The sequence below is a fragment of the Fusarium mangiferae genome (assembly GCF_900044065.1).
Source record: "Fusarium mangiferae strain MRC7560 genome assembly, contig: FMAN_scaffold002, whole genome shotgun sequence".
NCBI lineage: Eukaryota > Fungi > Ascomycota > Sordariomycetes > Hypocreales > Nectriaceae > Fusarium > Fusarium mangiferae.
Genome location: NW_024573922.1, coordinates 2,337,231 through 2,349,898, shown reverse-complemented (window position 1 = coordinate 2,349,898; position 12,668 = coordinate 2,337,231). Strand labels below are relative to the sequence as shown.

General features: G+C 48.8%; 6 protein-coding genes across 6 annotated transcripts; 3 read left to right on the top strand and 3 right to left on the bottom strand.

The window, feature by feature from the left end:
- Positions 1-545: 545 nt before the first annotated feature.
- On the bottom strand, positions 546-980 carry FMAN_05917 (uncharacterized protein; the record flags this gene model as incomplete). Its single annotated transcript, XM_041827367.1, has 1 exon — positions 546-980. One exon carries the CDS (start codon positions 978-980, stop codon positions 546-548), a length of 435 nt encoding a protein of 144 aa, XP_041678337.1.
- Positions 981-1,760: 780 nt separating this feature from the next.
- FMAN_05918 (uncharacterized protein) lies at positions 1,761-2,301 on the bottom strand (the record flags this gene model as incomplete). The annotated part of the gene is made up of 2 exons (XM_041827366.1): positions 1,761-2,063; positions 2,158-2,301. The coding sequence occupies 2 exons, from the start codon at positions 2,299-2,301 to the stop codon at positions 1,761-1,763; spliced, it is 447 nt and encodes a 148-aa protein (XP_041678336.1).
- An 895-nt stretch (positions 2,302-3,196) lies between these two features.
- FMAN_05919 (uncharacterized protein) lies at positions 3,197-4,014 on the bottom strand (the record flags this gene model as incomplete). Its single annotated transcript, XM_041827365.1, has 2 exons — positions 3,197-3,883; positions 3,943-4,014. 2 exons carry the CDS (start codon positions 4,012-4,014, stop codon positions 3,197-3,199), a joined length of 759 nt encoding a protein of 252 aa, XP_041678335.1.
- A 3,106-nt stretch (positions 4,015-7,120) lies between these two features.
- On the top strand, positions 7,121-8,516 carry FMAN_05920 (uncharacterized protein; the record flags this gene model as incomplete). Its single annotated transcript, XM_041827363.1, has 2 exons — positions 7,121-7,275; positions 7,547-8,516. 2 exons carry the CDS (start codon positions 7,121-7,123, stop codon positions 8,514-8,516), a joined length of 1,125 nt encoding a protein of 374 aa, XP_041678334.1.
- Positions 8,517-10,098: 1,582 nt separating this feature from the next.
- FMAN_05921 (uncharacterized protein) lies at positions 10,099-10,710 on the top strand (the record flags this gene model as incomplete). The annotated part of the gene is made up of 3 exons (XM_041827362.1): positions 10,099-10,289; positions 10,356-10,616; positions 10,671-10,710. 3 exons carry the CDS (start codon positions 10,099-10,101, stop codon positions 10,708-10,710), a joined length of 492 nt encoding a protein of 163 aa, XP_041678333.1.
- A 924-nt stretch (positions 10,711-11,634) lies between these two features.
- On the top strand, positions 11,635-12,292 carry FMAN_05922 (uncharacterized protein; the record flags this gene model as incomplete). Its single annotated transcript, XM_041827361.1, has 3 exons — positions 11,635-11,795; positions 11,908-12,177; positions 12,229-12,292. The coding sequence occupies 3 exons, from the start codon at positions 11,635-11,637 to the stop codon at positions 12,290-12,292; spliced, it is 495 nt and encodes a 164-aa protein (XP_041678332.1).
- Between the last annotated feature and the right edge of the window lie 376 nt (positions 12,293-12,668).

The window sequence follows — 12,668 nt, the reverse complement described above, 5'->3', positions numbered from 1 at the left end:
ACTGCATATGGGCATTGCTACGGACTTTATTTGGCATGGTAAGTATACTGAGGCTTCCTTGAGGAGCTTGGTCTATGAATATAGAAACGATAGATAAATCGTAAAAAATAGCAATATTCAGGGGTAGGCCAATGTGGTAACTCGTGGAGAACAAGCCCAGGCCAGCGATAATATTGCCCACAAGATATAGATGAAAATTACCCAGAATTCTAGTTCGCGCTGCCATGCAAATTATGGTCTGAGAATATTCCATCCCAGCTTATGATGTTGCAGTGCCACTCCACCTCTCGTCCACTCTCCCACTCTCCCGCCCGGCCAAGAAGAGCGGATGAGATTTTACTGCAGATTCTGATCAAAGCCCGAAATCACGTTGTAGCCCGATATTGATTAATGGTGTCTCAATGTCTCAATTTCATCTCAGTAGTGCCTCCAGATATTGACTAGCCAGATCCTTTCAGTATTACCCCTAGACGTGTTATGAGGTTCTCATGAATCTTCCAAGCATAGTCGACAATACGATGTCCTTGCTCCCATAGCTTTACCCATTAGTTGGTGTCATCGTCCTCAGCCTCAGCTTTGATCTCCTTCTTCTCCTCCGACTGAGCTTCCTCCTTGATTTCCTCGTCATCCTCATTGACCTTCTTAGCAGACTTCTTGGAGGGGCTGCGAGTAGCGTTGGTCTTTCTGGGCTTTCTCACAGCAGCAGGAGACTTTCTCGGGCTAGAGGTCGAGGCAGAGGACTTGCGGGGACTGGGACCAGCTCCAGCGCCATCGCTACGCCAGCCATGACGGACGGACATCTGACGGAAGCGCTCTTTGGCGCACTTGGCATCCTTCAGGCTGACAGTGTTGGCAACAGCATCCCAATCGGCGTCAGGCTTTTGCGTCATATTGTCGAAGATCGCCTTGATGAATCGGAGCTCACCATCAGTGAGGCCGATGGGGGAGCCATCCTGGTCGGCACTCTTCTTGGGAGGCATGATGATTGATCTGTGGTGAGGTTAGAGATGATCATGAGGATAAAATAATTAGAAAAGTGGCATACTTGTTGAATGTTTGAAAGATGTTGTTTGTGGAAAGTGTCAAGCTTGTCAAGCAATCAAAGTTGCTTGCTGCGTGTTGGCAGAGAGTGTGGTGGAGGAGGAAAGGTCAAGAGGCAGAGGGTGGGACCGTGGGTTTAAATATTGGTTGACTACAGTGAAGGTCCCAGGGCTTTGGCAAGCCTATATGTGCAATAGTTAGGACAATAGGGTGGATTTTGGCGAGTTGGGTCGGTGAAGTGAATGAGACAATAGCTTGCAGTGCCAGGGCACATGCAACGAGAACAGGCAGTGAGAAGGGCCGAAGTTCCAAATCTCGCACACTACCTAGGTAGGTACGCACAAAAGAGAATGGATAATTCTGGATCCAATTGAGTGTATCTATGCATTACAGCCAGCAGATTCATCTTCAACCCCGTATGATATCTTCATTTGAACTCAGGACCTCCAGCCTGACACTCATCAACTGCCAGTCGGGTTGTGAGGATATATCACTACAAATTATTTAAGGCGAGTCACTAATGCTTGCAACTAATTTTGGATGTGCTAGAATTTCGACTCCATTCTGTTGTCGTGATACTTGGCTTTGCGGTATGATGTTGCCATAGCTAAGACCTCAGATCGTATATCCACTCTGAATTCCCCAACTCTGACTATAAGCAACCATAACAGATCGTAGTATGGATCTGAAAAGCCCGAAACATTCTCCCAGTTGTGGAATTACTGTTGGAAGAAGGGAAAGTTGGCGGGGTCGATGTCATCGTCCCCGAGGTCCTCTTTCTCTGGAGTCTTTTCCATCTCACGGTCCTCAGCCTTGATTCCGGCCTTGACCAGCTCGTCCTCATCTTCATCGTGCAGGAGGACAGCCTCAGCCTCTTTCTTGACCTTTGATTTGTCCTTGCCGCTACGGGGAGTCTTGGCGACTCGAGCGCCAGCGGTCTTCTTGGGAGTCACAGGACCGCGGCTGGGAGCAGTAGTCTCAGTAGAGATTCCGAGCTTACGCTTAACCTGGCCGAAGCGAACCTGTGATTCTTGAGTCAGTATACGAAAACAGATGACAGGTTTGATCATGGGATGAATGCGGCGGCATGGGTAAAGGAGGAGGATGGCAACTCACCTTGGCGACATCGGCATTCTTGAATCCAGCCTCAGAGGCGACAGCGTTCCAGTCAACATCAGCCTTGTTTCGAGTGTGCTTGACAATGCTGAAGAAAAGCATAGCTTCGGCGGCAGTGGGCTCTTTCTTATTGTTGTCGGCCATGGTAGCGTCGTGCTGTGAAAAGCATTAGTCTGATAACTGTTGGTACCTCAGGTAAGTGTCAGGTATTCCATACCGTTGTGTTGAAAGTGAAAGGGGGTGTGTTTGGTTGTTTGGTGTTAATAAAATGGGTAAAGTACAAAGCAAGGCTGGTGTGGAGGAGATGAATCTGTGCGCGGAGGAGTGACGCGAATTTATGCCTAGATCTTGGGGAAGAAGAAATCAGAAATTTAGAGAAGTTTAGGAGCTTCAGTAAATATGCTATCAGTGTTGCGCTATAAGGGATAAGTTGAAAGAGCTAGCAGGTACACCAAATGACTGCAGCGCATTATGATGGCGGGAACTTGCTCCTAAGACTGAAGCCTACCTATGGTTCTCTTATCACTGTGGTTGTGCTGTTAGTGAGGTTTGTCTATGTTTGGCACTGCTTTTGGGGAGCTATGCCACTGCCAAGTGTTAGTCAGATGAACCAGCTTCTGCCAAATCAGAACTGCAATATCACACTTGTATGTAGCTGGTACGGTCAATACAATATGAGTGTGGGCACATGCTGTGTAGGAATCGATAAATGATTCTCTCAGTTAGACTGTGAGTAAAAATGCTAGTGTACAACTTCCAGAGCAACACATAAGTTTCAGTAAAGCAGGCTTCCAGTAACTGGCATTCTTTTCATCCTTAAATTGATGTTGATCCTGATAGAGACTTGTGATAAACGTCTCTGCTGGATCAAAGTTGGAAATTGTGTAAAGCAGAACCCTGACAGAAGGACATAGGAAAAGTAACCATATCGAAGAAGCAATTGTCATTAATTCATAAATCAAACGCAGTCTAGCAAATCACCATTTTGTACACAAGCGACCCTCTATCCGTGGGGATTTCCATGCTTTCCGTGTGGGTATTAAAAAGAAGTGTCGTTGAAATGGTCAGGCCATTCAGAGCCGCAATCTGGCATGGGAGGAGCGCCATTGAGATCAAGGGCAGCTGGGCTCTGTGCATCGCCGAGAGCCGAGTTGTAAGATGTCTCATTGCAGGTGGCGTCAAACGTATGAAAATGGGACTGCCCAATGGTCATGAAGTCATGCATCGCTGGTTGGGCCATGAAGTCAGGGGGACAATCCATCGAAGGACCAAATCCATTCCGCTGTCTGGTGTCTTCGAGTGAAGCAGGGTTTATGGAGAGGCCTTGTTGCATGTCATCACTGCAAGGGGTGAGGAATCGAGAACTGCAACCAAAGTCGTCCAAGTTGTCGTTGAGAAAAGGGGAGGACGTAGATGCGGGAGAGAACTGTGCCATGTATGCATGTTGGTTGTGTTCTTGCTTGATGATAGGGCTCTGGCGAACCTGAGCATACGATGAGACGCTCGAACCTGACTCAGAATTGCCGATGCTGTTCTTCTTGGGTTGTTGTGTCTTCCTTGCCTTGGTCACACGAGACTTGTCTGTGGGGTCGGCAGGACGAGTTCTCTTCTGTGGTTGAGTGCCAAGGACGGTGGTCTTGAAACGAGCAAAGCGCATCCTCGCAGCATGTCCATTTGTGATGGGTTCGATGAGAACAGGATCTTGGGCGACTTGGTTCCAGTCGATCTGGGGTTGCCGCCGTTAGGAGGGGAAGCAGAGCAACTTTCAAAGTAGGATAAACTCACGTCTTTGAGGTTCTTCTGATTCAAGATGGCCAGAAGAAACCGGGCCATGGCGTTCTCGCTATTGGGAGCCATCGTGGATAGACTTGATTTGTGTCAAGGGGAGAGGAGGAGAGGATGTGGCGTGTGGCGGCGGAGATAAGGCGGTCGAGGAGGCAGAATGAGGAGAAGTGGAAGGAAGTATATATAGATTAGAACATGAAGTGGAAACTTTAGGCAGCTTTGGCTGATGGATGCCTTAGGTGAGCGTGAATTAGCTTTTCGGGATGAGTATATTGACCGAAAACGAGGCTGTGCGTTTTCAGATCAAGACTTGATTCGATGGGGTCACTGTAATCGTGAAACCTAATGTCGTGAATTCGATAAGAGGGAATCGGCAAGGCTGAGGCGCACTCAGATACAGATCGAGTGGACGAAAAGGGTTATTGATGAGTGAGTGATAAACGATGTGGCAGACGTTGAGGGTTTTCTGGCCAACGAGGCGGACGAGGCGAGAATAGAACAGGCCAAGATAGTGGTCTCGTTGAAGAGGAGGGTCAGCTGAGCGAAGAGTCTTTTATGAATGCTTGTAGCGTATGGATTGCCTTTTGAGCACAAAGTTTGGAGTGTTGATGAAGAATGTGAATGGCAAGATGCAAAGGTGATGTGGCACGAGGGCACAAAGAGGCACAGAGAGGCAAGCGGAGGAGGGAAGAGATGGAAAGAAGGAAAACAGGAAGGGATCCGTGTTATATGTAGGTAGGTAGGTAGGTAGTGCCCAACTACAGTACTTATGAGTCGTCTGGGCTGCTAAGATCCAATCCAACCTAATTGTGATGCCACACACACCAACTTACATCCATATACATACACCTACACACCTCCTGTCCCGTCTCTGTGGGGGACTAGAACCAGGCAGATACAGGGGGGACCGAGCATCCCCGTACAGGCACAGCATGGATCGTGCAATGTGCCGTAATGCGCTGCGCAAGCCATTGAGAGAAAATGTCTGAGAATGCTACGATCCATGATGCAGACGATGCTCCATAGGTAGTTGCCTGTTCCTCCTGTCGGGTCCAGGCGATCCCTCCCGTTGATGGAAATTGGGGCGCGGCCTGCGCGAACACCGCGTAAAGTGGTTGATGACCCCCCGCTAAACCCACTAAATTTGAGTCTAAGACCGCCGGGCCCCAGCGCACCATGGCCCCTGTCGCCAGGGCAGGGTGTGCTGCAACCACTACAGCTCACGGTGCCGCAGGTCCTATGGAAGAATTACTTCCAGATGAGATCTCAAAAGGAGAAAAGAATACAAGATTGATCAATTGAGACAATGGCATGCTCACTCTCAGCTTGAGTTCATTTGAGACTGGAATGTTAAAGTTTAAGTGGTTTTGCTCAAAACCGGTCTAGCTGATCTTCCCCTCTCTCTTCACTCTTTTAATTCTCGTAAGCTGAAGGTTAGTAGCCAGCCCGCGGCAATTGACAAGAGACAAGTTTTCTAAATAGACACATCGAGACAAGCTAAAGCGTACCCGAGCAGGGATTGCAAGCCTAGGAATGGGTGAAACCACAAAGTGTGACTCATTGCGCGGGTCACCGACGAATAGTTAATAGCACATTGGGCATACAGCATGCAACAACGCAGGGGGAAAACCGCAGAGGACCAGGTTGGGCGACTTGGCGATCCATGGCGATAGATATTCTGTTCAGATGGCCTCGTGGTATTTGACAGGCAAATGTTCAATTGGTTGGGGGAATGAATTGAGCTTGAGCTCAAGCTTATGGTGGTGTGCAGCAAGCTCAAACTGGATGCAAGTTTGAGCAGACTGACTACCACCTAGGTAGGTAGGCACTTTACATACTTGTGATGAGACGAGAGACATCAGAAAGAGCAAGGATCGGGGTCTCGAGGCTCAAGAATGAAAGAAATTGCAGCATGCAGCCGATCCGCCGAGGTTTGCTTTGCCTGTTTGCCTCTTGACGCTCAGCTGAGGGGTGTAGCCTAGAAAAAAGTTGATGGTCGCAATCCGTCACGACGACGATGAAAAGCAGCAATTCACCAACCGCGAGAGCTTTGGGAGTCGGAAAAATTCTCGAGCATATAAAACACAGCTGAAACAATCGTATTTGACAATTATGAAAGCTTTCATGGTCGTGTAGAGCCCTCGAGTCAATGTCTGGTCGTTATGGAGGGCATGAGATGAAGTGGGTGGGAGACGCGACGGGCGCGCAGTTGGTGGGATCTTGCTCAGACTCATCAGGACAGGAAATGGGAACGAAAGCACGTGAGGGAACCTCGTAGCCCGTCTCCACTTCAAGTCATCTTTTCTTGTTCCCCCCTGAAATCCCTTGCTTCACTTCGTGGCGCAGATTGGCGGGTCCCCTCCCCTCTGCCGCTCCGTTACGGATACATAGCAGCCAGATGATCTAACGTTGAGTTGGACTAATCCTCTTTCGGTAACCGTTTGTTTACGTTGGCATCACTGGGGTTGTCAATGTGATTTGCTGGTCTTTCTTTTATTATTAGGCTACGTACAGATAGAGATCCTACTATGTCAGTTTTCTTATCTCTCTTTGCTTTGCCATCGCCAACCACAGAATAACCTTTGATATGCATACATGTTTTGCTTGTCGTTGTCAATCTCAAAAGCTGATTCAGTTTAACACGTTGAGTTCGTCTGGAACTGAGGTACATTGCAACGACATAGGTACAAGTCATGATGCTGTCTGCCAAGAGAAAGAATTATTGCCAGACAACGTTGGACTCGGCATTGTACGAATCTAGGCGAGCAGTCGAAAAAGCAAACATTCATAGATGCCTACCTACCTACCTACCTAGTAGACAGAACATCTAGGAAAAGCAAAAGCTCTCGAGTTCATCATCCAATGAATCTCGAATGATAAGGGAGGGTCTCGACTCGGAAACAATATTCATCCGGATCCCGAAGTGCCCTTTTGTTCTCTCCCCCGGGCGATGTATGCCAAGAAGACGGGAAGCTTGGACCATCATTATCCCCCCCCCCCCCAAACCTCGCGCCTCAGCGGGCTCCCCTTCCCTTAGCAATTTCTACCTACACTATCAATTTTCCCATTGATCCAGCCGTTGCCTTAACAGCGTCTAACCATCTACAGTCGCGTTGCCGCCTTGTAACCCATCACTCTTTGTCACGTCGACAATTGCTCTACCTTCGTTGAATTCAGCATGAACAGTAAAAATTGGAATGACAGAGCTGACAAAGACTTGTTCTTTACTATTCTCTCCGTCAAAAACATTGGCGTCATAAGCGGCTCAGAATGGACCACCATTGGTAACCATATGAGAAGTCTGGGCTATGGCTTCACCAATGAAGGCTGCCGGTCAGTATTTGGCTTTATTACTGTCATACTTGCCTGCCTATCTATACGCATTTGCTTTGCCATTCTTCACAACGTTATCGTCATTTGCTTATCACCATGTATAATTCGTGCTGGTGGTTGTTACGCGTCAAGTTGGCTTATACCTGAATCACCCGTTTACATCCACTTATGATCACACAACACATACTTAACTCACCTCATATATACAAATAACCCTGCTTTATAAACTCTGTTCAACTTCTCAGATAACACAGCACTAATATGTATCTAGTCAACATTTTCAGGGGCTTCGCAGAGCTCAGAATAAGGCAGAGACAGCGGGACCTAACGGCGACATTGTACGTAGGAATGATCCGACAATGAATCCGATCACCCGTCGTCCCGGCCCTGGAAGAGGTCGGCCTAGGAAACAGCCTCCTGTTCCTGTTCCAGGAGCTGGAGAAATCCCTACCGATCAGCCTATGCCAGTTGGTATCGTTCCTGGGTCCAACCCCGTACCTCCTTACCCCCATCCTCATCCCCAGACAGTCCAATCTTATGGTGTTCCTCCTGGCAATCATCAAGATGACGCTCATCTACCAGCTCATCCTGCTGCACAGCCTGGCAACATCTCTCCCGCGATTCCTACTCAACAAGCTCCTCCCCCCAGCAACGTACCTCATGTTCAGGGTCCGATAACTTACCCAAGTCCCCCCCGTGCCCCTGACACTCCTCAGGCGCCTGCCCATCTTCATCCCCTTCAGCATGCACAATCCGGTCAACCTGGCCAACAGCCTCAGCCCGAACAGCAACCTCCCCTTGACCAACAGCTCCAGTCAGAGTTTCAACCTCAACCAGATCAACAAGACGAACCCGAACAGGTTTCACAGCCAACTGCACAGCCTCAGCCAGAGCAGGAAAACTCAACTGAATACCAATCCCAGGATGTTTCCCAGGAAGCACCTCGGGAGGCTCGTGAAGCAACCGATGCAAGTGCTGCATCTCAACATGCACCAGTTGGACAGAACGACGCGGACTCTCATGCTGCTTTGACCTCGGAGCCACTGCAACATCCCAACGAGGATATCGATGCTGATGGCGACGCCGATGCTGACGGCGAAGCGGATATCGAGAATGATGAGCCGGCCGCTAAGCGGCCACGGTTAAGTTCGCCTGAACCCCCTAAGGATAACGATATGGATGATGAAGCTGTCTTGGCCCTGGCGGCTCATAATGGGTCGACAGACTTTGCTTCCGAGTAAGTTTTGTGTCAATGTTACCATTAATGATCTGCCAACTAATCCCCTTCAGTTTTGCTACTTATGGTGAGGCATAGCAACCGGCTTTGCTTGTAAAATAACATTGATACCACGGGCATTGGCGTTCAAGACTAGGGATTTCTTAAATAGCCTTTGCGTTTGCAAGGGATGAGATAGAAATGAGCGAGCGAGGACTGTGTTTTTGCAGAAAGAACATTCTTGGTGCGTGTATAATATGAAAGAAAAGGAACTGAGATTCGGCTGGCAGAAGAAAGAGCTGGAGTCTCTTGATCGAGAGCGTACATCATTTCTCTTGATGAGGTATGTCGAAAGTTTAGTTGTAGATAGGACAGTAGCAATGCCAAACTTGCTGGAGTGTTTCTATTGTCACTCAAATCCGCAGTGCGAAGCAGTGCCCGAAATGCAGGTTTTGAGTCACTGCAGTGATGCTCTGCTGGAACAATGACAACTGCTACTTTCAGAGTATCTTTGCTCTGTAAGTTCCATTGTTCTCTTTGGAGGCATAAATTCATCTCGCGATCGGCTCTACGCAGCTCTCCTCTCTTTCCACCACCATCATCAACCTTGACATCTGGACTCCAATCCACATCTTCAACCTCAATTCTACCAAATCAATCGGCGAGAAACAATCCTCAACATGCCTGGAAAAGCGAGCGATTGGGACAGCGCCGACTTCCTTCTTGACCTCGTCGTTGGCCTCTACACTGGCGCTCAGGTCAGCGGGGGCTTGACTCCTCCGGTCAAGTCGTCTATTGAAGAGTATATCAAGGGGCGCGGATATACCACCTCTTTTGACGCCGTGCGGTAGGTGCTGACATTTCTTTGATCTTTCGTTTGCGTTTCTGCTTAGATTTTGATCATTGAACTATCTTGTTGCTGTGCTGCGCTTGGGCAATATCAGAGTGATTCACTTGAAGGTTATGCGACGCTATTCACATTTTTGTGCAAACATGGCCTCACTTTTCACTCCTCTATTCTAAGCCTTAGGGCTAAGTGAATACAAATATACTCATGGAAGAGATCATCTTCTCAACTTCTCAACAACACTGAGCAAACTGCGTTCTTCCTCATCAACATCCTCATAACCCCCCTTCTCCATCCTTTCCCTATCGTCGTCGCCATGGCCAAGCGTCAAGTCATGCAGTGGGATGCCAACGTCCACGAAGACATCCTGATCAGTCTCTTTCAACACATCAAGCCAAGTGCTGAAGACTGGAGCAACGTCATGGGCGATCTTCAGCAAAAGGGCTACACCTTCACTGAGGGCGCTCTTCGGTACGATTTCTGACTCCGGCCTCTTTTTCCCGTTGCATATTGGTCACTGTTGTTTTCCCATCCCCCACTTTCATTCATCTCAACTTCCCCTCTCTTCTAACCTCTTCATCCCTTCTCTCATTTCTCCTTCTCCTTTCCCACATTTCAGACAACTCTACTCTGAAACCCTTCTCATCTCTTCCTGTCTCTTCATCCAACACCTGGCATCAGTAATTCTCTGCCCAAACAAACAAACAAACAAACGCATAAACCCCTCTCCTTCATCAAACCGTCCATCATCGCCGTCGTCATGGCTCCCCGCGCTGCTGCTGCTGCTGCTGCTGCTGGGGCTGGTAAACCCACTCGAGGCTGGGATGCTGCCTCACACGAGGACCTCCTCCTCGCTCTTCTCGAAGAGATCAAGCCGAACAAGGCTGATCTTACCAACGTCGCCGCCAAGATGCGCAGCAAGGGTTACTCCTATTCCTACGACGCGATCAAGTACTCGACTTTCTGTCTTTTGCGCACAGTTTCAAAGGTCAGCTGCTAACATATTTGTCTTTGTAGCCAGCACGTCCAGAAGCTGCGCAAGAACCGCGACACCACCGCCATCCAGAACTCTGGTGGCTCCGAGAATGGTACTCCCCGCAAGCGCGCTCCCGGCACCAAGACGCCCTCCAAGCGCACTCCATCCAAGCGCAAGGCCACTAAGTCGGCTTCCGTCGTCGACGAGGACGAGGATCTTGAGGATGAGAAGATGCAGCTGAAGATGGAGACTGACGACATGGGGGAGGAACTCATGTCTCCCAAGGGCGCAAAGCGCACCAAGTACGTTGGAATTCACCAAGTAAACTTCCAGGTTCCGTGCTAACTGTCTTATAGGTCCGAGCCCGAGGACGAGGTCACCGTTGGTGAGGTCTAGGTCCGAGTTTCTTCTACCTGGTGAGTTGATGTCCTAATGCTTTCACATGTGTTCTCAGCTAATGGACCAACAGGCTAGCTTCCACGGTCGAGGGGTTTGAAATCTGAGTCTTCGACGGATGGTAAACATTGGAGTGGTTATCAACAGGCTCATGCCTATCGCAGAGAAATAGGGGTAAAACTAGGCTAGGATGGTTTCCATGTGCCTTGGATGTTACGATGAGAGCTTTGCCATTTGAGGGCAATATTACGAGCATGTCTCTGCGATGAATTGAAAGATACCACCCGTCCTTTTTCCCTTTTCTCCCCTTTTTTGTGCAGAAATATCGTCAAGTGTTGATGCGCATGTCCCGAGCATCTACACTTTTACTGGGTATTCATCAAGGCCTCCCCGATGTTCACTAACAGTTCTACGAGTTATGGCTAAGCACATATGGCATACTTACAAACTGTTTCTAATCAATGCCTGCCGGGTACTCTCCTTGTTTGGTCCCGCTTCTCGTGACCAGTGCCATGGGATGCTTACAATTTGGACTCTACTGTATATGTGATGTTTTTATATACTCAAGTTGCGAAACCCTCTAGATATATCAGTATCAGAATGATCTTAACTGCGTGGCTGTGTTGGCATCGTCGGCCATTCTGTTACTAGGCAGATGAATCAAGCGCTTTCACCAGTTGCAGGGCCACAAGCAGCCGATTACCCCCCAAAATATCTCTTTTTTCCATTCACTGAGACTTTTCTACCCTCTCACCTTTTCCCATATACTGTCCAGAATCACTCTTTTCCTTCCATCCATCACTCTTCCATCTTTCCCCTCCACACTTTTCATCCACTCCTCTTCTTCTTACATACTGCATCTCTATCCCTCAACCCCAAGACAACATCCTTTACTCTGCATCAAACATTCTCCCACCTACTGCAATGCCTCCCTCTGAGAAGAAGTGGGACGCCAACGCCGAGCGTGACCTGTGCGTCGCAGTGATCATGGGTGCTCAAGACGGTGAGCGCATGCGCTTCAACTGGCCAAAGGTCCATGCCTCGATGGCAGCCCTTGGTTATTCCTTCACCAAGGACGCCATCTCGTAAGTCTCACTATTCTTTCTCATATCTTTACCATGCTGTCTTTCCTTTCAGGCTCTTGAGCCTCCCATCCCATAGCCATATTCATCCCGTCCAGATACTTACCAGCAACAGTCAGCATTTCAGCAAGTCCATCATGCGCGATTTCAAGGGTCGACATGGCGATCCTGCCAATAGCACCCCTACTGCTACACCCAAGAAGGCTGCCACCCGCCGCAAGCGATCTACTCCTGCTAAGAAGAAAATCGAGATGTTGGACGAGGAGGATGATGATGCGGAGACCATGGTCGGATCTCCTGTCCATAAGAAGATGAAGCACAAGGACGAGGACGATGAAGAGGATCTCAAGACATCCGTTGGTATCCAGGGCAAGCCTGGGGGCAGGTATGTTTAATTAGCACGCATGTCCTAACAAAAATACTGATCTACTCATAGCCTTTCTCCTGCTGAGAAGGAAGCCAAGTTTGAGAACTGGCTTGCCAACGTTGACGGTGCTTAGACACTGCTGCAACTCTATCATTAAAGGACAGATATCTAGAGGGTCGATAATATCGAGGCTTTAGATGCTATTGCTATGGGGCGCGATAATAGGGGGAGATTTACAGCCTCGGAGAGCTGGATTGATAGCCCTCGCAACATGAAGTTCACTTTGTTTCCCTACTGCGCGTCTCGCCTGTGCACAGGCAAGTCTCATGCAATATGCCAGTCATCTTCTGCTTCTCGTAAAGGCTTCTCACGTAGGACTCCTCCTTGCGACTTTCTGTTTAGCGATGCTCTCTGGTTGTCCATTCATAGTCACTCTCTTCTCCAATCCAACAGCTTCTTCGAAAGTTTCCTGTTTGCGTAACCTTCGGGGGATGTAAGGCCAATTCTTT